The following is a 26,258-nucleotide window of genomic DNA, read 5'->3' as shown; positions in this document are numbered from 1 at the left end:
CCAGTCAAAGTCAAAAAGTCAAATAGTCACAAATAGTCAAAGTGTCACAAATACAATACAAAAACAAATACAAAAAATACAAATACAAACCAAACACAAAACAAAAACAAATACAAAATAGGCACAAAAGTTCTCAGTAAAGACCTCAGCTCGAGTAAAACTCGGTCTATTAATTAATTTTGATGCTTGTTCCCAGGATGTTGCTAGTCTGATATTTTGTCTTTTCCTCATGTTCTCCATGGTCTTACCAAAGACCGCATTATTCATCAATTTATAAAAGTCTTTCTCAAAATCTGTTTTTGACTCTGTTCTTCTTTGTGTATTCAAATCAATGTACTCCTTTAGCCAATGACTTTGATTGAACTTTAGAACCCTGTGGATCTTCTCGACTCTTAGACCTTTTGATAAATATTGTCGCAAATTTCTTTGGTGTAGAACATAATTTTTCTTGTTATATAATGTAGTAAGTAATTTTTCTGTTGATTCACCTATATCAAACGATCGTTGGTAATCACTCAACCATTCTTTCTTTGGACTTTCTTTCTCACAAGCAAATGGAAGATCTTTATGTTTGATATGAAGTTCTTCAGGATATTTTAAATCGACCTCAAAATAATAACCAACTTTTGACTCATCCAATTCTTTTTGTGCAGAGATACATACATCTTGTAAAACCTTTTTGTAGTCTTTTTCCTTTACCCATCTAAGTTTTCCATAAGGAAGAGCCTGAGACATTGCCCAGCCATACAGGTTGTTCGCGTCATAGTACATCAAGTAAGAACTCTTTTTCGTTGAATCATAATTTGGAAGATATTTGTTATTTGCTTTTGCGTATCTACTCGAGCAGACTTGTGAAATTCCATCTCTTTTTGCCTTTTCAATCATCAAAAGCATATCGACATCGGTTATCAAATCCAAAGCTTGTTTTGTCATTTTCAACATCGCGCTCCAAGCCAATCCAGGTGCTGTGTAGTAGTGAGCAGGATCCAATCCATATCCAGTGCGACAAACAGATCTAAAGGCTTCAAATACATCGGCCAATAAAAGCACATCAGTTTTGAGATACAAATCGTGATGCTCGCCAAGATTCTTGACGTTATATTTTTCCCAAACATTTTGTGCGTGTACATAATCTTTATCAGATATATGACTTGTTTAATTTGTTATAGAAATTTTCTTTTGAAGGAAGTTGTGTTTCATTGAATCTCTCAAATGAGTCCATATAGTCATAGGGGTAAATTCCCTTTTGTGTTAGAAAATCTTTATCTGAAAAATACTCTGAAAGACATGGAAACTCTTTTAGATTTTGAACCAAGTTAGCCAATGGACTTGCCATGAATTTAAATGTATCAAGAAATCTGATATGAGTAATAGGAGATGTGTGAATTGTTTTTGTGAATGAAATGTATTTCTGATCCGTGTTTGGAATTGCTGAAATGTGTCCAGATGTCTTTGAAAGTTCATTAATAAATAGATGCGTATCATAATGAGCGTTGTTATGAAGAAAGACAGGAATGAAAGAGGGGAGTTTATAATTAATATTACAACTTTGATGAGCCGGACCTCTATATTTACCAGTGAGATGACGATGATCTCTAACCTTTAGACCTTCACCAATTTTTTCCTCACAAATATGACAAACATTGTTTTTTCTAAATTCCCTTTTCTGTTCACTCGTCAAGGACATTGGTTTATTGGTTTCTCTCATTATCTTGGTTAATCGAACACAGTCTTTTTCTAGTCGTTTCACAAACTCCTCTGGGGTATTTGAGCCTCTATACTCCTCTAACTTGTTATATTTATCACCAACGGATGATTTGATATAATAACAAAAACCGCAAGGAGTATGTTTTTGGTATTTATTTGTGTATGATTCTTTTGGATCTGGAGAAGCAGTATCTATTTTTTCTAGAATACTGTTGCGGATATGAGGACTGTATTTTTTTTGATTGTGTTGTATTGTGGTAAATTGGTGATGAATATTGCTTGAGTCTGCGCCTCCTGCCTCCGGAGCTGTGTAAAGGTCAAAAGGGCGTCCCATAATTAGTCCACAAGCATACACGTCAGCCAATCATAGAATACCCCTGTTCGATAGTTATATCTTATTCTGTGTTTTAGGGTAAGGCTGTGTCTCCCATTAATAGAAGTACTCCATTGCACCAAGTGAAAGAGATAGATTCCCTTCATTCCCATTCCCAAAACCTCCATTCCCCCTTTTCGTCAATTGCCAACTGCATTTTGGGTGGTTTTCCCTTCATCCGCCATTGACCACGAGGCAGGGTTGGGGAAGAAAGGCGGGTCCCCACCTCGTCATAGAGGGGAGGAGTGAACCAGCCCTTGCCGACCAACCCAGAAAGAGGGGTTGGCTTTAGAGGGCGGAGAGAGAACGTTTTGGGGAGGTTCGCAAAGGGTCAAGGGGGGGGGCTTATATAACCCGAGGCAGAGGCCCCCAGAGAGAGTCGAGGAGGGAGGAGATCAGAAGACAGAAAGGCCTTGAGTTGGACTAAGCAAGAGAGGAAGTTGTTGGACTGGGTGGGACTAAGAAAGAGAGAGAAAGAGTCCTGAAGCTTGTGAGGGAAGGAGAGAGAACCCGTCACACCAACCCCCCACCAGCCGCGTTGGCTCCACCAAGCGTTCACCTCCACCAAGGCTCCACCAAGCTCCACGTTGGCTCCACCAAGCGTTCACCTCCACCAAGGCTCCACCAAGCGTTCACCTCCACCAAGGCTCCACCAAGCTCCGCGTTGGCTCCACCAAGCGTTCACCTCCACCAAGCTCCGCGTTGGCTCCACCAAGCGTTCACCTCCACCAAGGCTCCACCAAGCTCCGCGTTGGCTCCACCAAGCGTTCACCTCCACCAAGGCTCCAACAAGCTCTGCGTTGGCTCTACCAAGCATTCACCTCCACCAAAGCTCCACCAAGCTCCGTGTTGGCTCCACCAAGCGTTCACCTCCAGCCATCCACCTCCTGCGATTCCTCACATTCCCCGCGTGAGTCTGTCTTTTGTTTGTTCTGTCCTGGGTTAATTAAGACTGTAGGTAAGCTAGTATTTGCACTGTCACCTGCGTCTTATGTGTTGTAAATAAACGTGACTGCTTTCTTTTTGCTTATGTGTGTAAATAGTAAATAAATTTAGTAGTATTTCCAAACCTTTCTTTGCCTTCGTCTTCCTCTTTGCATTCGTCGTTTTAGTCTTTTCCCTCATTGAGCAGCCGCGGTGCGATCCGGCCAACGTTTGGGTGGAATCGGGTTCTAATCGGGGAATAACTGTTCGGTCGCGGCAATACCAACCTCTCGGTAAAATAACATCTTTAACCGCGTCTGCAACAATACTTTCAAAATCAGCATATATAACAAATGGATGTTTGATCTTTTTCTTTTCATCTTTGAATGTGATCTTTGAGCCTTCTTTAGGCATATTGATTACCATTGATTTATGTTCACCACAATAATTTGAATGTTTATCTAATCTTTCTTGTGTATGGAAGAAGTTAAGACAACGCAAACAAATATATATTTTATTTGTTCTTTTACATACTTGTGGTTTTATTAATTTAGCAATATCTTTGATGTATGTATAATGTGAATTTTCCTCTGAATTAAAATATAGAAGATTAATATGAGTTTGTTTACAATTGTCAGAAAGCTTTAAAACCTGAATGTTGTTTGTTTCTGTTAGACCATAAACATTAACTGATAAATTATTCATCTTTTCAAATTTAGGAATATCATTTAAAGCCATAGGAAACTTTAGATCTTTCGTATTTAATGTATTCTCATATTTTTTATAATGAGATACTCTTTCATCATGAAAATGTGGAGGATGTAAGTGTGCTAGAATAGACCAGAGAAAACATTTATTGTCTTTATTTTTGATATTGATAACTGCTTTTCTATTTTTGATAACACTGGGTAAATCAATGTAAGAAGAAGCTTTTAGAGGAACTGATTTAAGAATATGAATGTCTATGTAAAAAAAAAATCCTATATTGAATCCACTTCCTACGATTGAATTATCCACATCTTGCTCTTGTTTAATAAGTTCATCATAGACTCCTGATGTTTTAAGATCTTGATATGAAGATATAAAGTGTGGCTCAGTTCTCATGTATGGTGTATCTATAACTCCTTCGTCCTTTGTCATTTCTAATTTTACACCCATATAAAATTTAAGTGGTTTCATTTCTTTTAGTGTTTTTTCAATCAACGTTTGAACAGCAGGTTTAACTATTTCTACAGCATCAACTATGGACTCTGGTTCAGGAGGTTTGAAGTTAAAGACTCTGATTTTAATATGTCCTTTGAATGCGCCATCAGAGTTTTTAGTTGTGATAAAATTTGATAAATGTAGATTTGTTTTAAGATGTATTTCGAAGCCTTTCTTGAGGATATTTTTATGGCAGACAGAACAGTGTTTTGTTTCCTTCTGAATAGGAGCTAGTAGGTGAAGTAGATTAAATGTGTGTTTGTTAGTTTTAAGGTGTATTTTGTATTGTTTATATTCTTGTTAACAAACGTCGCAATACGTTGCTTTGATCATATTTATATAGCAAAATTATACTTAAAGTAAAACACCTTTTTAGAGGCTTTTTTAAAGATGAAACTGTGCTTAAAGTAAAACACTTATAGAAGAAAGTGCCTTTTTACAGGCTTTTTATATATGAAACTATACTTAAACTAAAACACTTTTTCACTCAGAATCATCTGAGTCATAACTATCACATGAATACTCAGAATCATACTCAGTCATCAATAAAGCTACTCTCATAACTATCATTTGAGCACAAACTATTAGCATCATAACTATCATCTGAGTTCAATGAAATACTATCATCACCATCGTCCGGGTTCAATGAAATACTATCATCACTATCGTCCGAGTTCAATAAAATAGTAAAATCTTCACTGCTGTAAAGACTCATATTTAATTAGCAGGAAAAATATTCCCATCAATATCTATATACTTTCTTTCATTAACAGATTCAATCTCTACATTTTTAATATCAAAAGTTATCTTTAAATAATCTCTAACTATCATAGAACGAAATGACATTTCACCAGAAATATTAACATCATTCATTTTACTTAGATCTACACCCTTTGGATTATTAAAGTAAATACAAATTTCTCCACGAGTATTGTTGATGGTCTTATCATTCTTTTTCAAAGTATCGCGATCGATCACTTTTTCAAGCTTTGAATAAATTGCCAGGAGTAGAGGAGAAACTTTTGTTAGATTTACTTTAATGGATGTCTTTCCAGGTATAGTTAGAGCTCTTCCTTTAAATGAAATAGAGGGGCTCATGTTATTTTCCATAACTGGTTTTACCCAAAAATTTCCATATTTATCTTTGTTCAATTTAACATCGTTGACATATTTTTCTATATCTTTCACCGAAGTAGAGATTGATTGAAATTTGTCTTTTGTGCTTTGAAACATTGTATTTATTAATGAATAAACTTGCGTTTAGTTTAAGTAAAAATTTACCATATAAATATGATAAGTTCTGAAGGATATTTAGAATTTCCAGACTCTCCATATGATAAATTAGAGAATTGTCCGGCTTGTGATAGAATAGGGCTTAATAATGAGGGTTCATATAAACAATGTATTTTCTGTGATTTAATTTTAATTAATGATAATAAAAAATATATATATATATAACTCTTTTAAATTAGAACCAAAAATGAATTACTTTACAAGATTAATAAGAGAGATGAATGTTAAGTATTGTGATGATAATACACCATTTCTTTCAAGGGAAGAGACTATTTGTATTGAGGAAATGTATAAGGGTTTAATGATATTTATTATTCAAAATAATTTTAATGGAAATGTTAATACAAGATACTATATAAATAAAATAATGAATTATTTTGAAATTAAACCCGAACTCAGGATAAAATATAGAGTTTCTAAAATAGCTCAAAAAAAGTTAGATGACTTGTTTTCCAAATATATAAATGAATGATTTTTTACCCGTTTGGGAAAATAAGATAAAATTTAATAACCATAAAAACATTCCAAATTCATTGAGATGTCTAATAGTTGGTTCAAGTGGATGTGGAAAAACCTGTTTACTTTTAAAGATGCTCCTTGGTCCTAATTTTTTAGATTATGATAATTTAATAATTTTTACAAAGGCAAGTTTTCAACCCGAGTATCAACTACTCTCACAGGGTTTTAATGTGGGTCTTAAAAAGGAAGACATTTTCGGTTTATTTAAACTTCAAAACAAACTAAATGATTGTAATATTGAAGATATAATACAATTATTTTGTGATACACAGAAATCAAAATCGAAACCAAAACCCATAACTTGTATTCTCAGTGATAATACGGATGATGTACCTTCACCTCAAGATTGTGTTAATGAGAGAAACCAAACAGTAATGGATAGCTACTATACAAGAGGGAGACATTCTTCTTGTAATTGTATTTATCTTAGTCAGTCATATTTTCAACTCCCTCGGCGCTCAATAAGAAACAATGCTAATACTTTTATTTTATTTAAATTAAATTCAAAAGATGTAAATAATTTTTGGAGAGATAATTGCTCGACGTTATGTAGTAAAAAAGAATTTGAAAATTATATGAAACACACGATTGAAAAATATAAATATATTGTTGTGAAACAAGATGAGATACCAACTGATATTTTACACACATAAATTACAACAATTATTATTAATCTTGTGGGTAAATCTGCTTCAGGAAAGAACTTTCATAAATCTAAACTCTTGAAAAGTAAAAATGAAAAGATTGCAAGTTTTTTTTAAAAACACCCGATGATTCGTTTTGTAGGTACTACAACCAGAGCAATGCGACCAGGAGAAGTAGAAGGGAAAGATTATTACTACATTTCAATGGAGGAACATATGCGATTGAGGAACAAAGGTCAAATATTTGCGGAGGTCTCTCTTGGTTCTACAAAATATTCACATTGTAAGAGTGAGTTAAATAAAGTAAAATCTAATGGTCTTGGGATTTTAGAAACTAATCCTGAAGGAATGAGACAAATTATTAAACATTTGCGTGGTGATGGAGTTAAGATTTTATCATTCGGTTTTGATATCGATGAGGAGACTCAACGCAAACATATGAAAAGCAGAGATACAAGTATTGGTGAAGAAGAAATAACAACTCATATTAATACCAATGAAGAATTTGATGAAATATTTAAAGAAAAGGATTTATTTCAACACATTTACTATAATGACGAAGAAAAGGAAAATTTTCCCATTAACCTTTACAATTCATTAAATGATATTTTTCAATAAATAAATACAGAAGATGAATACCGAAGAAAGAGCAAGAAAGTTTAAAGAACATCAAGAGTTGGTTTCAAAAGTTGTAAAGCAACAGGAAGAGATAAAGAAGAAACGGAGACAGAAACTAACTGGTGAAGAAGCCTTTGAAAGAAAACAAGAGAAATTTTTTAAACCACTTTTAAAAACTCAACAAACGATTTCACCTACAGTTCCCACGGTAGAATTTACTCCGAAAAAACTTCAAATGCTCAAAGATTTTAGTCAAATGACAGAGCAAGAACTTGGAGAATTAGAATATGATGATGAAGGATTATTTCGGAAACTGGAGGAGGTAAATCAACCCCCTAATTATGTTGTGGAAGCTCTACAAAACAATGAATATTCAGCGGATTCAAAAACCAGAGCTGGTCTCATTCCAACAGAAGAACCAGCACAGTTCTATCTTGTGAAGGAAAAGTTATTGATATTTAATGATAAATTGGTGTTCTTAAGTTCTGCTCAACCAAATGTTGAATTAACTCCAAGATTAATGTTTCTTTTAACAAACTCCGGATTCAGCGGTTCAAAATATTTTGATGAACCACTTGATATGGAAAGAGAGGAAGACAGAGAGTATATTGAGTTGCTAAATGCACTTGATTATGGAGTTTCTGTTGCTGGTAAAAGGAAGAAGAATGAGAAGGAGAAACATATTATTGATGCTTTAACTAAGCTTGGTTTGGGTGTTAGTTTTCTTCCAAATGACCCATCACAATTAGTTAATAGGCTATTATTGTTGTTAGGTAGTAAGAAGGCTGGAAACAACAATTATTTTAATGAATCCTCAGCCATTTTAGATCAGTTGATGAATATGAAAATAATTAATAAATGTCAATACAAAGATATTTTATTTGATATTAAATAAGATGAGAAGCACAATTCTTCGTTTTAATTTCACAACGAGTGATTACACAGCTTCATTCCCTTACCCACTACAACTTGACCCCCTTGTCTCATATGAGGCTTCTTTGTTGTCAATGGAGACTTACAATACCCTTTTTAATATCACACAGAAAAACAACAAGTTTAGTTATAATCCAGGAAGTGGATATAAAACTATAACCGTTTCACCCGGAGCTTACGAGATTTCTCAAATATCTTCAGAAGTCTCTCGCCTTCTGAAAGAAAAAGGTGATGAACCAAAAAATATTGTAATAGATATTCAAAAACACACCTCAAAATCAACTATTAAACTTAAAAATAATTATAAAGTTGATTTCATGATTGAAAATTCGTTCAGAGAGCTATTGGGTTTCTCTTCAAAAAAGATTGAAACTAACGGGATGTTTTACAGTGATAATGTCATTCAAATATCCTCTGGTATAAATTCGGTATTAATTCATTGTGATTTGATTGATTGTGCTTATAACGATGGAATAAGAACAAATACAATATTTTCATTCAGCGCATACTCAACACCGATTGGTTATAAATTCAATATGGAACCAAAAAAATCTTGTCTATTTACCTGTGTCAGGAAAAACCATATACAGAGTAAATTTTAGGATAACCGATCAAGATAATCGTATGATCTCCTTTAATGAAGAAATTATATCCATCAGAATTCACTTTCGTGAAGTTTTTTTTTGATAAATAAATAATGGTTATTGTGAGAAAACACGAGTTGGGAAAATATAAAATAATTACAGGGGATGGGATGTTCCTTTCACCATACTATAAGGGTGAAGGTATGTTTCTTGGTAGAGGATACTATAAACCAAAGAGACAACGGGGTGTGGGACATCAATTTAGAAATAAAGGAGATGGGATAATTGATACTCTAATGGGTATTGGTTCAACCATCCTTAAACATAAAGACCTAATTGGTTCAACTGCTTCTGCTGTGGGCTCAGTTGCGGGAGCTATAAAGAGTATAAAAGATGCTCAAAAGGAGTCTCATAAATTACAAGCAATCAAAGAAATTAAAAAAGGTAAAACTCAACTATCTTCACAAGAACGACAAAAAATCATTAAAATACTTGGGTCAGGGTTTCAACAATTTTAATACTATATAAATACAAGTATGGAAGCGATTGATAGTATCTATGATTTGGATGATACGATTATCATTTCAAACTCCACTAAAAAGGAGAACTATTTTAAGGTAAATGCTAGAACAGGAACAGACTGGAATTCAAATGGAACAAAAAGTTTTGAAATAAATAATCAACAAACTTACTTGAATCTAGCTGATAGTTTCTTGCTATGTAAATTTAAATTCACTAAGGCTGCGAATAATACTAATGCTACACTCGTAAATGATTTCTTCTGGAAAATGTTTGATAGTGTATGCCTGTATATTGGAACACAAGAGGTTGAAGCGGTTGATTATGTCTCTGCTACATCTGAAATGATGAAATTTACACTATTCGTTTAGTGATAGAATGGGTAAGGGAGCTGTTGAAGGTTTTATTCCTGATATGTCAACGGGAACAAATGCTGACCCTGGTTATAGTCAAAGGAAGTCAATGTATAATGATGATACAAAAGCAGAGAATAGTTTTACCGTAGCAGTACCTCTGAAAGGTATATTTGGATATTGTGATTATGATAAAGTTTTGTATGGTCTTAAAATTAGATTTCAACTACAAAGGAATGATAATGTAAATAGGTTGCTTTTTGGGGCTGAAAATGCTTTTGGCGACAATAATAAATTTGTTATTAATGATTTGTGTTGGTATATTAGTGAATATACTCCTAATCTTAAAACGGAAGAGATGTTAAATAGAAGACTTAACTCAAAGACCCCGCTAAATGTATCATACCTCAAAAGAAGATGTCAACACGTTAAACTGGAACACACTACCTACACTTGGAATTTAGGTGTTCTTCAAGGAAAGCCACGATACCTCTGGCTCATTTTTTAAAAACCAGATGGAGAGGACGGCACTAATAAGAATAATCTGCTGTGTGATAATGCTAAGGTGAAACAACTTCGGGTTTCTCTTGATGGCACATTTTATCCGCGAGATAGATTGGAAATTGATTGGGAAAAAAATGATTATGCGGAAGCCTACAAGTCTTACCAAAAAGTGTGTGAAAGCAACGGTAATAATGATCCTATTTTGGATATGGTTGCGTTTCAAAAACTTTATACAATCTACGCAATTGACCTGAGTTCTCAAAAGGAAACTATAAAGTCTAATAGAGTGGATACTTCACTATACATTGAAAGAGGAGAGAATGAAGAAGTTAATACATATTGTTTGCTTTTGGAAGAAACAGAATTACAGATTAATACAGATAATGGTGTTATGATTAATATCACATAGGTTTTTTCTCATAAATAAATGGTAGGGGTATATGTTAATCAAATCAATCTTAATAAATTAACATCTTGTATTCAAAATCAAAAGCCTTGTATTATTAATGTTAATACAATTCAAAGAAAAGGAGCTGTAAGAATTGATGTTTTACCCACACACACGCAAGTAAAAACACAATGATACTGGTTCACTTAAAATTAAAATGACAAAACCTATGTTAAAGAAATATTCAATAGACAAGTCAAGAGGAGGATTTCTCCCGTTTCTAATTCCTTTATTTGCTGGTTTAAGTGCGGCGGGAGCATTGACTGGTGGTATTTCAGCAGCGGTAAAAACTGCTAACGAAAGGAAGGCACAACTAAAAGCTCAAAAAGAATTGGAAAGACATAAGGAGTTGGAGAAACAAATTAGTGGAAGTGGTGTAATTGTAGATTTTGCTCAAAAACTTGAAAGTCTACCTGATAAAGCTAGATTGTTGGTTGGAGATATGCTTTCCTCTATCGCTCAAGCGGGTGTTAAACTAACTAAACGGGGTAATGGATTGTATCTTTCTCATAAATAAATGGATAAATGGTTTAAACAATTTGGAAAGAATACGACGTCATATATAGAACTAACTAAGTATTGTAAAAAACTAAACATGGATAACGTGGTAATCTGTATGAGAGATGAATTAACAAAGTTGTCCAAGAATACAAAGAATATTATTATGAATTTAGACACACAGAATGGTTCTCATTGGGTTTGTATTCATAATAGTCAGGATAAATATTATTTTGATAGTTATGGTATGCCACCACCTTTTGAAGTAATACAATTCTTACAGAATGGTGTTTATCAAACATTTCAAGTTCAAGAAATTAATTCTAAATATTGTGGCCAATTATGTTTATATGTATTATTTCAACTCAACAATAATGAAAATTTTTATGATGTCATTTAAAAAAAATCTAATATAAATGACATGTCGGAAAAGATGGTTCTATCTTTGGAGAATCCTCTCAGGATATTGATTTATCAAATTATTATACAAAGGCACAGGCTGAATGACAAAAATATAGTATAAGTAAAAATATTAATATGAAGAATACTTATAAATTAATCAATTATCCAAACCCTACAGATGCGAATGACTTAATTAGATTCAGTGATTTATCACAATATATATCTTTAAATAAAACAGCACGTTTTGTTAAACAAGTAAAATTTACAACCACAACACCTGGTTATACTGACAATACACCTTTCCTCATTAAATTTAACTATCTGCTTACAATTGAATTTTATAAAGAAGGACATATAGTTGATATGCAAATTAATAAATGGGGGTATGATATGCCTGATTTAGGGTATAATTGGTATTTTTCAATAAACTTAGAAGACCTACATGATTTTAATCAGTCTCGTAAAGAAGAATATAATCCGCTTGGTGAGGATAAGGATTTATGTGGAAGTACAATTAGTAAACAACAAATACTTGATTTTAAGAAAAGAAAAATATATGATAGTATAGCGATGGTTAGCATGACAAAGAAGGAAGGTAATGAGATAAGGATAGAAAGCCGAGGAATACAAACCGATTTGGTCGTGGGAAGATGGGGTGGTATTACCTGTCATAATATTAATCTCACATATATTTCTGATACATAAATGGCAGGAAAAAGACTACAAGAGAATTATAATTTTTGTATTCAGGGATACCTACAAGAAAAGGGTGCTCGGTATTACATACCTTATGATTTGGAGCATATACATGGAAATTTTGTCATTAAAAACTGGCCTTATACTGATATTGCTAAACCCACAAATAGAGACTTGTTAAAAATATTAAATTAAAATGAACTTCTCAAAGTTATGAAATATAAAACTCTTTTAGAAATCGTCAACAAATCTTATTGGTATCCTATTATGAGAAAAATAATTATAGATACAAGAATATCTCAAAATCCAGATGAGTATATGGTTTATATTCTTTGGGGCTCAAGCTCAAGGGTAGCAAGGGATGAGGAAGGAGTTGAAGAAGAGAAGGAGGAAAGAGAGAAGGAGGAGAAGGAGGAGAAGGAGGAAAGGGAGAAAAAGGAAAGGGAGAAAAAGGAGAAGGAGGAGAGGGAGAAAAAGGAGGAGGAAAGGGAGAAAAAGGAGAAGGAGGAAAGAGAGAAAAAGGAGAGGGAGGAAAGGGAGAAAAGGGAGAAGGAGGAAAGGGGGAAAAAGGAGAAGGAGGAAAGGGAGAAAAAGGAGAAGGAGGAAAGGGAGAAGGAGGAAAGGGAGAAAAAGGAGAAGGAGGAAAGGGAGAAAAGGGAGCAAAGGGAGAAAAAGGAGAAGGAGGAGAGGGAGAAAAAGGAGGTGGAGGAGAGGGAGCAAAGAGAGAGGGAGGAAAAATATAAAAAGATGGAAATCAGTGAGATTCGTAAAAGATTGAGTGTATTACAGCAAATAAATCAATCTCAACGCACCGAAGAGGAAAATAAAGAATTAACGACTCTTACTAAGATAATGATTTCAAAAATGGTTGAGATGAGTTCAGCGAGGAGATTTACATGAAGAGGACAAAGGTCATATAGTTGATGATGTTGGTGTTATTGACTTTAGTTAGTTTTTATTTGTAAATAAATGGAGGAGAGAGTGAAGGCATTCCTAAGGATTCTTTATGTTTTAAAAATTAAGATAGAAATGTATATGTTGAATACCAAAAAGGTTTTGATACTCTGTCGGACTTTTTCTGATAAATAAATATGAGTTATTGTCTCAAATGTAAAAAGAAAACTAAATCTAAAAATATCTCTTATGTTAAAGCTAAAAATAATAGAGTTTATCAAAAAGGAATATGTCAAGTGTGTGGCTCTAAAAAGTGCCAATTCATCTCTCCTAAAAGTGGAGGAGACATACAAAAGTTTCTGTCAGGAAGTAAATTTACAACAACTGGAATTCCTGGGGAACTACATCTACCTGGATATTCTTTCTGTGGTCCTGGAACAAACCTGGATAAAAGATTAGATGAGGCTGACAATCCTAAGCTTTGGTCCAAGCCTATAAATAGGGTTGATGAAGTGTGTATGAAGCATAATATTGCTTATGGGAATACCACTACATTGGATGAAAAACATGAAGCAGACAGAGAAATGTTGTATAATTTGTCCTTGATACGAAATCCTACATTGAGAGAGAAAGTTGATAGGTTTATTGTAAAAAAAATGATAAGTGCTAAATTGAAACTTGGTCTTGGTTATTCCCCAAAAAACTATTAGGCTCTAATGATGTCATCAAGACTGAGGAGCTTTTGGCTGATGAATTACACAAACCTATAATCACAAAGTTTAAAAGAAGGAAAGTTTATTCTAAATACACCGACCACATATGGTCCGCTGATTTAATCGAACTAAATAATGATAAGGGATACAGGTATGCTTTAACCGTTATTGATTTGAGGAGTAGATTTGCCTGGGTTGTTCCTTTAAAAAATAAAAGGGGTGATACGTTAATGTTAGCATTTAAGCTAATATTTGATAGGGATAAAAGAAAACCAAAGAAACTGTGGACCGATGAGGGAACAGAGTTCTATAACAAAATATTTATGAAATTTCTTAAGGGGGAGGGTATTAAATTATACAGCACCTTTAATGAAGGAAAGGCAGTTGTTGTTGAGCGTTTTAATCGTACTTTAAAAGAGAAATTATATTAAAAATTCACACAGATCGGTTCTCAACAATTGGTGTATTTAATCCAGAATATTGTCGATAATTACAATAATACAGTTCATTCATCATCAAAACCATCAGAAACATTTACAAAATTAGAATATGAAAAGCAGATTAATTTGAGAAAGCCCAAGTTTAAAGTTGGTGATATTGTAAGAATATACAAATGGAAAAGCCATTTTGAAAAAGGTTATACAAAGAGGTGGACTAATTAATTATTTAAAATTGTTGATATAATGGATACTGTCCCTTGGACTTACAAATTATATGAATGAGGAATAAATATTAGGGGCATTTTATTCACAAGAATTACAAAAAACAAAGCTAATAATTCATTAAACAACATTTCTATTCACCCCACCCAGATTAACTAATTTAATTAGTGGTAATAATAATTAAAAAAATTAAATAAATAAATAAAAATCATAAGCCATGCCCACACAGACCCCGCCCACACAGACCCCGCCCACACAGACCCCGCCCACACAGACCCCACACACACAGACCACACCCATCATCCCCCACCCTCCGTACACCCCCACCCTTGACCCTTCACCCCCATCATCCCACCCCCACCTTCCCCACACACACAAGGGGAGGGGAGGGGTGGGATGAGGGGGGTGAAGGGTCTTTGGCAGGGGTGCACCTCCCCGTTCCCTCCTCCTTTATTCTCTTTTTGTAATTAATAATTAAATAATTGTAAACAAAACAAATATATATAAATAATAGTGAAAACATTAAAATCTTCATATTACTAAAACATTTTCCTTGAGGTATTATACATTCAACTTCTTCCCAGCACAAGTCATCAATTTCTTCCCAGCACAAGTCAAAGGTTGGTTCAGCAGATGTCTTCAGGTTTTGAATCTCTTTCTATTAAATACAAGAGGGGGGGGGGGGGGGGGGTGAAGTAAAGGAATATATGAATGATATATGTATGTCCAAATGCCCTTCCTGACGCCAACCCTGAATCGCCTCTTACGATGTGTAGGGATACGGTGTACCACACACACACACATACACATACCTCTAAAAAGTTGTGTTTGGTGTCAATGCTGTCGAGATGAAAATTTAGGGTATCACAGGTTGGTAGGAAATCAAAATAGACCCACTCATAGCCGTGGTCATCAATCTCAACAGGTGTTGTATTCTGTTTGAAAAAAAAGAGTATTATATTGACAATGAATAAATAAATGTCAGCTCCCGTTTATTGGTTCCATTCAAAGAGATGGATAATGAATTACCAGGGTCAGACTTGGATGGTCGTTTTGTACAGAAATTTTGTCTGTGTCTTCATTCTGAGCCCTCCATCTCAGAGGTAGGTTATTCAAACCTATATTCAGTTCGTTGTACAACTCTTGAGGGACCTCATGAAAGTCATTCACATTGCTGTAATAAAAAAATATATCATGAGTCATATAAATTTAAATTAATCACATACAAAGCTCACATCACCAGTTTAATTCTGAATGAAACTTACCAATGTCCTGGCGAGTATTCTTCATCAGAGGAAAGACTGGAATAAGACAAGTTGATGCTCATATTCTTCGGTTCGTAATGATTAAAACAGCACGGCAATACGGCTTTTTATAATGTCCAAAATGTATTTTCGGGAACAGAACTCAGCTTTAACATTTCGAGGAAACAGGAAATAAGACAATGGAATTAGTTCCTGGAATTTATCCAAGTGTCATTTCTCAAAAGTGAGGAGATTTAAAGAAAAACCGGTTTTTTCGTATGGTAATATCTTGAAAAAGAATCAAACTTAAACATTTTCTTTCTTAAAGCTAATGTTAGTGTTAAAAAAGTAAAAAAAAGTTAATGAAAAAATTAAATTATTTCCCACGCATAAACAAATATTTGTAGGATCATTGTTTCAGTGGTCTACTAAACAACAATGATCATTGATAGTAAGAGTAAAAGGCCCATAAGACCAAGGGGGGGGGCAGGAATAGAGGTGTTTATGGGAAATGAAGAAAAGTGATGGTGAGAGGAAAATTTACATGTAAGTGAATGGAGATTTGGAGGTTCAATGAAGGATTGGTTCCAAGCTGTTAGTGTTCAGCCTGGTACATCAAGATGGGTTTACCATTCAGCCCTAGCTCAATTAAAATATCTTCATTTTGTATTCGCCCAAGTAGATTAATTGGCTCATAAGGCCAATAAGCTCATGGTTCAAAAGGCCAAAAGGCTCAGAGTCTTTTGGATTAATAGGGGTGTTTTCCAAAAGTGGGAAAAGACAGGGGGGTAAACGACATTAGATAGGGATTTCCCACGTTAAATGGGTTTGTCCCAGGGACAACATTTATCATCTACTTATATACTCTGATGCAAAGATGAACAGATTAGATTTCGGCATCAATAGGTCAAAGGTCAGAGGCTGTAATATGTTTCCATTACCGCGATAACATAGTATATGAAAAGCTGGAGGGAACTAAGTAAAACCTGGTATAAGTATGTACACTAATATGTAAAGATACACAATTTGATTTTGGAATCAAGAGATCAAAGGTCAGTGGTCCCATTAGGTAAAAATTATGTTACTGTGCTTACTTGTGAACCAGTGATGGGCTTTTGACCAAATTTGGTATAAGTATATACTAAATTATGATGTACTAGCAGGAGTACCCGGCGTTGCTGAGAGGCAGGGGTGAGGAAGGGCGTGGGGGCAGTGGAAGAGGGAGGGGAGAGGGAGGGGAAAGATATACCACTTATACATCTTTTTTTGGGGGGTGGGGGTGGCTTTGACAGGCCCTTCCGTTTGGGGGGAGGGAGGGAGAAGGGAAGGAAGAAAAATTTACCTGTGCAAAGAGTGTTTTACACTCAGTGTTGCCCAGGCAAAAAGGAAATTGTAATTCCCTCTGCCTCCATCACCAGGTGGCGCTACACAGTACACATTTACATAGAGAATTGATGCCCCTCTCCCGGTCCCCACACCTCCGCATGAGGCTGCGGCCACATAGCCTATGTTACCCCCCAGACAAAGTAGTATTTGTATTTGTACCCCGAGTAAAGTATATAAGTGTTTATAGCTGGAGTACCCAGCATTGCTCAAGCGAAAAAGAAACATCAACATATTTGAAATGAGGGCAACTATAATAGAAAAACAATTACATCCAAATCGGGATCCAAATCATCATTTTACCTTTTTGTTGAACATATGCTGGTGAATGTGCCGTTCATCATGTTTCTGAGTCAAGTATGATGTTGTCCAGGAAGACGAAGAAGCCTTACCACCAACTTCGACCGCTTCTGGAATTGTTTGATTAATTTGCGTTCAAATGTCTGGTGATTGTTTTGTATTTATCTATGTGAATGTGTACTTGTATATACCAGTCATTAATCAAAAAGGCTTAGGCACTATAGAGCAATTTATATATGTAATTGTTAGCCAACACCAGGCTAACACCACCAGGTTAACATGACAAACCATATTCCATTTCGTGATGATTTTTTTTTAAATCGTGTTTTGAGTTGGTTTCGATTCATTTATGCCGTTATTTTCCACTTGAAACACCATTTTCCACCTTTTAAGCACCGATCAACTGTTACTGGGTGTGTTTCGTCAAACCATGCTACAATTTTAAAGCACTACTTTTGATTCTAAGTGGTCATTTTTTCATTGTATACGTACAATGGGAAAACAAGCAGATAAACATTTATGGTCAATAGTTTAAATCTATTGATTTAAATATATTGAAAATAGAGCCTGGTGTTGGCTTAGCGGTTAGGGTGCCAGCTTGGGATCCTCGGATCCTGAGTTCAAATCCCGGTCAATCGCTGAATTAACGCCAGGGGGGGTTGACTCAGCCTGTTTATCCTTCCGTGGTCGGCAAATTGAGTACCAGCTTGCTGGGATGAATGATCCCGGTGTGTACCCCGATTTAGAATAGGTACACCGTATCCCTGCGCATCGCAAGAGGCGACCAAGGGCTGGCGTCAGGAAGGGCATCCGGCCACAAAAAAAAACATTGCCTCAAACAGGGAACAATGATTGTCATGGGGCCCGCAAGGCTAACCCCCACTCTAGCGGGGGAAAATGGCCTTAAAACGATCATTCATTCATTCAGTTTAAATCTGGTATTTGAAAAGTTTTTATTGAAGTTGGAATCTTTGTGAAAATTTAAAATGTAATTCATTCTTTGGTATCTGACACATCATGTAATGGGTAAAATCAAATAATAATAATAAAAGCACTGGCTGTGAAGGCCGAGTAGCTTTGATGATATATGGTGTGGGAGGATGACACATTGAAGGAATGCATTAAGTCTGTTTGAAGGGGAGGAAGGCATGTTTATTGTGGATTTTAGTGATCTCTGCTTTTTGAGCATGGTAAGCCATGTGATTTGTCTGTGCACATGGCAGGTTTGCAGAAGATCAGAGAGATTTTCAAGGTTTTGGGTATCCCACAAATGATGGAGGATGCTGCAAAGAATCACTACAGCACAGCTTTCCCAAAACCGCTGTTCCACTATGTAAAGCGTGTACGCAAAGATGCGCTGGCTGGGTGCTGTGTGTATGCTGCCTGTCGATGTCACTGTTGGCCAATTTCTACAATAATGGCAAGTGAAGCTGTTCAAGTGACACCCCAGGTTTTCTCCCAGATGTACCTAAGCCTGATCCAAGAGCTGGGTCTTCAGATCCCACAACAAAACATGCCAGAGATGATCAGAAGTTTCTGCAGCAGGTGTGTTGGCACAAATGTCAATTACAAAGAAAGTTTTCGATATTATTTATCAACTTTATTAAAGATAGAGATGAAGAAAACACTTAAGGATGATTCTTATTTGCAACAACGTTTATTTTATTTGCACATTTATTTATTTATTTGTATACATAGTCGAGGTTTGTGGAAGAGCTCAGAGGTCGGAGCATGTGCTATTCATTAAAATTAGTAATTTTAGATTCCCAAGCAGTGGTGAATTTCAATGACATGACTTTTGGTCAAAAATAAATTGCATCAACTTTATTTTAAACTGTAGACGAGAGTACTTTATTTTATTTTTTATTTTTTTGGATACAAGATCGAGGCTCGTGAAAGAGCTAATTTACATAATGCATATTGACCACCGATCTAAAACGAGATCTGCACTCAGTATAACGCATACCTCTGTCAAGCTGAACAAATTTTTGTTTTTGTATCTCACCGATAGGCTGGATCTTCATCCGCACCTTAACTAAAATCGAATCGGCTTGTTCATGTCACCTACCCAACTCATCCACCAAGTTTTGTCAAATGATATGCATAACTTTTTGAGATCTCGTGCTATATATCGATTTTGGCCCTATCTCTCAATGCTGAGGAATCACTTAAAAATAATTTTCATATCCGGAATTGGATCGTCACCAAAATCTAATCATTCTGCCCTTGTCATACACCCAACCTGTCCACCAAGTAATCGATTCCTGGCTTTACAACCAAGTAAGTTGATTATTAGCTCTCCAGGAGTACCATTTGTATTATGCTATTGCTATGAGAGCAGGAACTCTTTATTGAAGTAACACACACACACACACACACACACACACACACACACACACACACACACACACACACACACACACACACACACACACACACACACACGACGGAGCTGCAAACAACGTGTTATACACTGATTGGCCACTGACCAACGTATTGGTTAAATGAGACTTGATTGGCCTCCGTTCCACCTCCTGAAACCCACCCACATGTGGAGATAGCAGCCAACAACAACCTCCATGCACACAAACTTGTACACATACGCACACACTCATATATGTACACGCACACATGGAGATGGATACTTTGAGACCTGGGAGGGCTTTGTTCATCATTCTGAAACCTGCATATGGAGATACCAAAACAACACACCACGCACCACACACCACACACTTCCCCTTTTAGTAATAGATGGGGTAAAAATTCACTTATTGTGTTTCACCCACGATGCTTACTCAAACGGCCCATCTGAGATTTTTAGCATGTACTGATGTTTGTATTGTTTTAGTTTTACTTCAAAAGTGTAAAGATTTTGAACAAACAACATTTTCCATCTCTATGAATCTGTCTGTGCTTTCATTCAACCACTTGTTATGAGTCACGTGCCCAAATTGTCCCACCTGTGATGCGAAATTGCCAAGTGTGAAGAATCTTTATGACTTCATGGCAATTTGTGTCATCATAAAACTGAGCAATTATGCATTCAACTTTGCAACAACTGTCGGAGAAAGTGATTGCATTTTACACTTCACTATAAGGCCACTGAGTTGAGATACTTGGCACTAAAAATAGTATAATACAACATTTACGTTGAAATATCTCAGAATATAAATGTAGAGTTCTTGACCAACGTATGGATCGTCAACCTCGGTCCATGCAGGACAACAATTCACAAATTGTTGTTATCGGACCATTTTAATTAACGCCGACGAGTCTGACAGTTCGCGCAAGCAGATTGGCAGGGACTGTAAGCAGCCGTGTCTCTTCAGGACTGGTCCCCATATCTACTGCCCCTGATGTTAACTCAGTCTGTGGATTCTTCCACTGAAACCTGCTCTCTCTCTCTCATGCACAGATTCATACCATCTAGTCTTCAATTATCCTACCCTTCTTTCTACCCATGGTATACTGAATCCTGTGGTGAGGCAATTGCTCTGAAACAACTTGCTCTCTCTTCGTGGAAGGCAAATCAGGCTGAAGGCTATCTCGATGCATTCAATTCCAAAAAGTCCGGAACCAGTGTGTGTCCACTCTCAAAAAAGCCAGAAAACAACATCTGTCCAACCTCAAGTGTGAGCTTTCAAACTTGTCTACCTCCTCTAAAGCCTGGTGGCACCTTGTTGAATCTGGCTCTGGTGTATGCTCTTCTTCCATCCCTCTCTTCAAATGGCACCACAGCCGACTCTGCTCATGAATGCCTCAATTCTGTTTTTACTTTCAGGTCTTGTGTCCCCGGCCCCTCACTCATGGTGCCCATCCTTCCCTGTTGTACCAAACTGCTCCTGGACTCTGTGTCTTTGCACATGAGAATGTGGAGAAGGTTATTTCATCTCTCAACTCTTGACTTTGCTACTGGACCGGGCAACATCAGCTCACGTGTCCTAAAAACTTACTCTGCTGCTCTTGCACTTCTTCCCTCTACCCTTTTCACCCTCTCATTTGTGCTAGGACATCCCTCATTGCTTGGAAATCCAACATCACTGCATTACATAAAAAGGTGCAAAAATTGATCCCTTTAACTGCAAACCCATCAGCTTACTTCCAATCATCAGCAGCATCATGAATCCATTATCGCAATTGATATGAAATCTTTCCTTTTCTCCGACAACCTCATCTCAGATCACCAATTTGGTTTCAGAGCAGATCACTCTCCTTTGGCCATGCAGCTTCTACTCACCCAACAATGGATAGACGCCCTCAACGTCAGACGTCTCTGTGTACGTATATATCTCGTGCTTTTGATCGTCTGGCATCCCGCCTTGCTCTCCAGCCTCTTTGCCTATGGCATCTAGGGCCAACTGCACACATGGCTCACTGACTTCCTCGACTCTTGTAGCAAACGTGTGACACTCAACGGAATCCTTTCATCTCCTCTCCATGTCAAGACTGACATGTTACCTGGGCTCAGTCCTATTTGTGGTCTTCATCAATGACCTCTCTGACTTTCAGGAAAATCTTCTTTATATATTTGCTGAGATTGATCTATTTTATATTAAAATATAAAAATTATATCATAATATTAAAATCGATTTGCTGATGACTCCACCCTCTCCCGTGACATTCCTCATCCTTCAGACAGGCAGACTGCACCTGCCCCCCTCTCTTCAGACCTTGAAAAAAATCACAAGATGGTCTAACAGTTGAATGTCTTTCAATCCTGCCAAATCTCACACTCACTCTCTCCATCCAAAATGACTACATGGCAAACCCTCCTATCTACTTTCCTTTTGAGAAAGTTCAGTCATTGAAACTCCTGGGTTTCACTCTCAGCCATGATCTTTCTTGGGCAAACCACATTTCAAAGCTGGTCTCCAAAGCCAATCACTGACTGGGAATCCACCATCATAAAAAGCCCTTCCTTGGCACACCTGAACTCTGCTCCACTTACAAGGCCGTGGAAACCAAGGCCTGCGAGATTGTAGGAACCTCCCCTGATGAAGCTGAGTCTATGGGTCTATCACTTCGCCATCACAGATATTTTGTTGGTCTCTCTGTTTTCTAGCGATTCTTTCTGATCTTGCATCCTATGCTCTCTCCGTGCTTTGTTCTCCCTCCTCTTCCCCCCCCACCCCCCCAGGTTTCTGCAGGGCTCACACGGTCCACCATAAACACCCTTCTGGTGAAATTACCTCAATCCAGGATCATTGCTCACCTCCACTCATTTGTTCCTCTTTTTTTCCCGCCTGTGGCATCGACTTCCACACTCTTCAATCTCATTCTCCCCTCCAGGTCTTCAAGACAGCTGTTCACCACCATCTCAGATCGTACCCAACAATAAACCATGATCATTTCTATCCTCTTTAAGCCCACTCAAATCCCTCCTCCTAATTTCCAGTTTTCTCTCCTTGGAGTTTCCTTGTCCACCATATGCATCCTCTGTGTCAATCTTGTCCACCCCATGCATGCGTGTTTCGCATGCTGTTTTTGTCTGTTACATCCTGGTCCGTTCAGTGTACGACCTCTTCCATGAGCCGAGAATATGGATACAAAAAAGAAAAACAGTTCAAAGTTGTTATATTTGCTCCATAAGCTACCGTTGTTACATGATTGTGAATTTGCACTGGATTATTAATGTTTAACTCATAGCTGAAGCAGAAAAACTACCTTTGTGACAGAAATGAAAATCAATACACATAGTTGTTGGTACCTCCACCATCAAAGGTGGATGTAGGTTATGTTTTCATCCCTGTCTGTCTGTTTGTTTGTGAACAAGATATCCCAAAAAGTTGTGGACGGATTCAGACAAAATTTGGCAGAGAGGTAGCGTATGTGACACGGACGAAATGATTAGATTTTGATGAAGATCCGGATCCAGCTACGAGAAGTTTTTAAGTGGTCTTCACCATTGGAAGATGGGGCCAAAAACGATACGTAGCAGCATATCTGAAAAAGTTGTGGATGGATTTGGACGAAACTTGGTGGAGAGGTTGGGTGTCTGACAAGGATGATTCGATTCGATTTTGGTGAAGATCTGAATATGAATTCAGATATGAGAATTACATTTTTAAGTGATTCATCACCCTCGAGTGATAGGCCGAAAACCAACATATCGCCTGATGTCTCGAAAAGTTAAGGACTGATTTGGACGAAACTTGGTGGACAGGTAGTGTGTGTGACAAGCAAGAATAGATTCAATTTTGGTGAAGATCCGGATTCGGATCGGGCTGTATAATTTTTTTAAGTGATTCTTCACCATTGGGTGATAGGGCCAAAAACGATATTGTTGCAGAATACGTGAAAAGTTGTAGACGGATGATTTTGATTAAATGTGATTCTGTATTGTGATTTTCTGGTCTACTCTGGGATACAAAACGTAAACTGTTTACCTGGTGGAGGTATGCTCTCCACTGAGGGCCGTTGTAGTTGTTTTTTATTATTATTATTTTTTTTAAAACTCCAAGATAAGCATTATTGAGCTCGATTATAAAAGAGGGATAGTAAAAGAACAATAAAGTGAAGGAAATAGAATGAACCACAGCAGAAGTTAACATAAACGAGAACGCCACTCAGTAGAGCGCATACTCCCGCCGTGGGTTTAGTTGGAATAATACGTTTTGTTTAACATCCCGTCTCCCCAAAACAATAAATGAAAAAGAAAGTAGGCCCTAACTGTCAGATAATTAATTTTGATATATCTCGGAAATGGGGGAGAAAAACATCATTTAAGAATAAGAATAAAAGCTTTAATGCAGTAAAACAGAAAAAGCTTTCCCAAAAAAATTTCCTCGATCCGGAATAACATCCTGAGCTTCACCAAAAACTAATCAATTCTCCCTTATCGCAAGGGCAATCATCCCACCAACTTTCATCTCAATCCGTTCAGAACCTTTCCAGATATCTTGTTCACAAACACACGAACACACACACAGACGGACACGATCGAATGCGTTACTCCCTGGCGAGAGTAACAATATGTGTTGAAGTAAATAAAGGCACACGATGCATGAGCTCAATGCAAATAGTGTGTTTTTAGTTTATGAATAATCTTTACCTTATGGCAGCAGCCAATTGCTGGACCGTAGGTATAGCTAACGAGGTTTTGTGTATCTTTATTTGCTGTATAAAATGTGAGGTGTGTTTGTGTGTGTTAGGTTGCAGGAAACGGTGAATGTGAAATGGGACCTGGCAAAACGCACAATCCAGATCTGTGAACTCTGTGGAGAGGCCTGGCTGCTTACAGGGCGTCGAGCCATGCCAGCCATCATTTCTGCCACTTTCCTCGCCTGGCAATCCCTCTATCCCCGGAGCCCCGCTTCCATCTCTTTGAAAGCTTTCTGTCGTGAAATTGGCGTTCCTTATTCGACCAGTGTCCGGGTCCGGGTGCAGGAGATGCGTAAATTGCTTCTGACTCTCGCACAGGCTTTGCCATGGCTCATCCACAGGCACGTGTCACTTAACTCGGTCGCTAAGTTTATCGATGAGGTTCTGAGCAATCAGCGGCTGCTGCTTCGACAGCTTGTTTCACAGGATTCACAAGCGCCACAGGTTCAAGGCGATTCGCCGGTCCTTTTAAATACGACAGACGTTGCTCTTGTCGAAGCCAAATGTAGAAATCCGGCACAAAGTTTCCTGCTGCCCCCTTGCATTGTCGCTCCGAAGAAGCCACCCTTGGAGGAGCCTGAGAGATGCCAACAGCCTTTCAGCAATGAGATATCTGAGGCTGAGATTGAACAATATATTCGAACCCCCGAGGAAGTGGAGGAAATCCTACGATTGCAGGCGGCGATTTTGAATTCTTGAGGCCCTGCTCTTTTCCCATGTGTTCTTTCACTTGGTTGTAATCGAACTTAATTTATTTATTATTAATGCCCCAATTCCATATGTTTTCTATTTTTTTAGTGACAAATGCATTGCTCGTCGTCTTCCTTTGTGGTTCCATATTCTTTGATGTACGAGTAGACATGCCAATGAATCTTTTGCAAGGTTTATAAAAATTGCACTTGAATGATCAGTGTGTGTGTGCTGCGTGATGTTTTGAAATGACTCCACATTAACTGTTTTGTGATACAAAAGTAAAGACTATTTTTTGAAAATAGTCTTTAAATCTTTAAAATGTACTTTAGTTTGACCAAGTCTGTGTTTAGAAGTGTACGATTCAAATGCAAACGTTCATTGTTTTTTGGTGGTTTCTTCTTTTCCATGCAAGGTCATGGAAGGTTCGTGCGACATATAGAACAGGACAAGGACCACACAGTGGAACGAGAGAAAAATATCGGACACAGCATAAGGAAATTTGGAGTAAGATTGAAGGGAAGAAGGGGTTTGGAAAAGCCAGACACCGGCTGAAATATAACAAGATGATGAATGAAAGACCAGGAACAGTAAGCAGAGGAGGAATAGTCAGGTTCACTATGTCAATAAATTATATTTCGTTCAAAATCATGGTAGATTCGCAAACCTATACATTTTTGGAAAGGTTATAGCATAAGGAAACTAAAAATCAATGTTTACATTTGGAGAGATGCCTGTATGGCGGCCATTTTGGATTTTCAAAATGGCCACTGTAAAATACATATTTTGTTCTATTTCTGCCTCTAATTACCCTAAAAACTTTTAAAATATACTAAACCTATATTTTCAGGGACAAGGAATCCAATGAAAGTATCAAATTAGTGATATGGGGAATGGTAAGACACGAATCAAAGGTTTTGAATTGCAAAATAATGTCTTTATATTCGTGATAAGTTGCATAATCAAATACATGTTATCATTTTGTACAGGCAGTTAACAACATCAAAATGTGTCACAATAATTCATATCACCAAACATACACAGGCAGTCAGC

At 36.8% G+C, this 26,258-nt stretch overlaps 1 protein-coding gene across 2 annotated transcripts in view; it reads left to right on the top strand.

Moving 5' to 3' along the window:
• The window catches only part of BRF2 (BRF2 general transcription factor IIIB subunit), a 50,788-nt gene extending 25,363 nt beyond the window's left edge, over positions 1-25,425 (top strand). For both annotated transcript variants that reach the window (XM_068110340.2, XM_078774333.1), the window contains exons 4-5: positions 18,638-18,959; positions 24,566-25,425. In XM_068110340.2, coding sequence (XP_067966441.2) covers positions 18,638-18,959; positions 24,566-25,214 — 971 coding nt within the window. In that variant the 3' untranslated portion in view covers positions 25,215-25,425. The remainder of the gene's footprint in view (positions 1-18,637; positions 18,960-24,565) is intronic.
• The last annotated feature ends 833 nt before the right edge of the window (positions 25,426-26,258 follow it).

Source organism: Myxine glutinosa, chromosome 3 (assembly GCF_964187855.1).
Source record: "Myxine glutinosa chromosome 3, kmMyxGlut1.1, whole genome shotgun sequence".
Taxonomy (NCBI): Eukaryota; Metazoa; Chordata; class Myxini; order Myxiniformes; family Myxinidae; genus Myxine; species Myxine glutinosa.
This window is presented reverse-complemented; position numbering and strand designations above follow the sequence as displayed.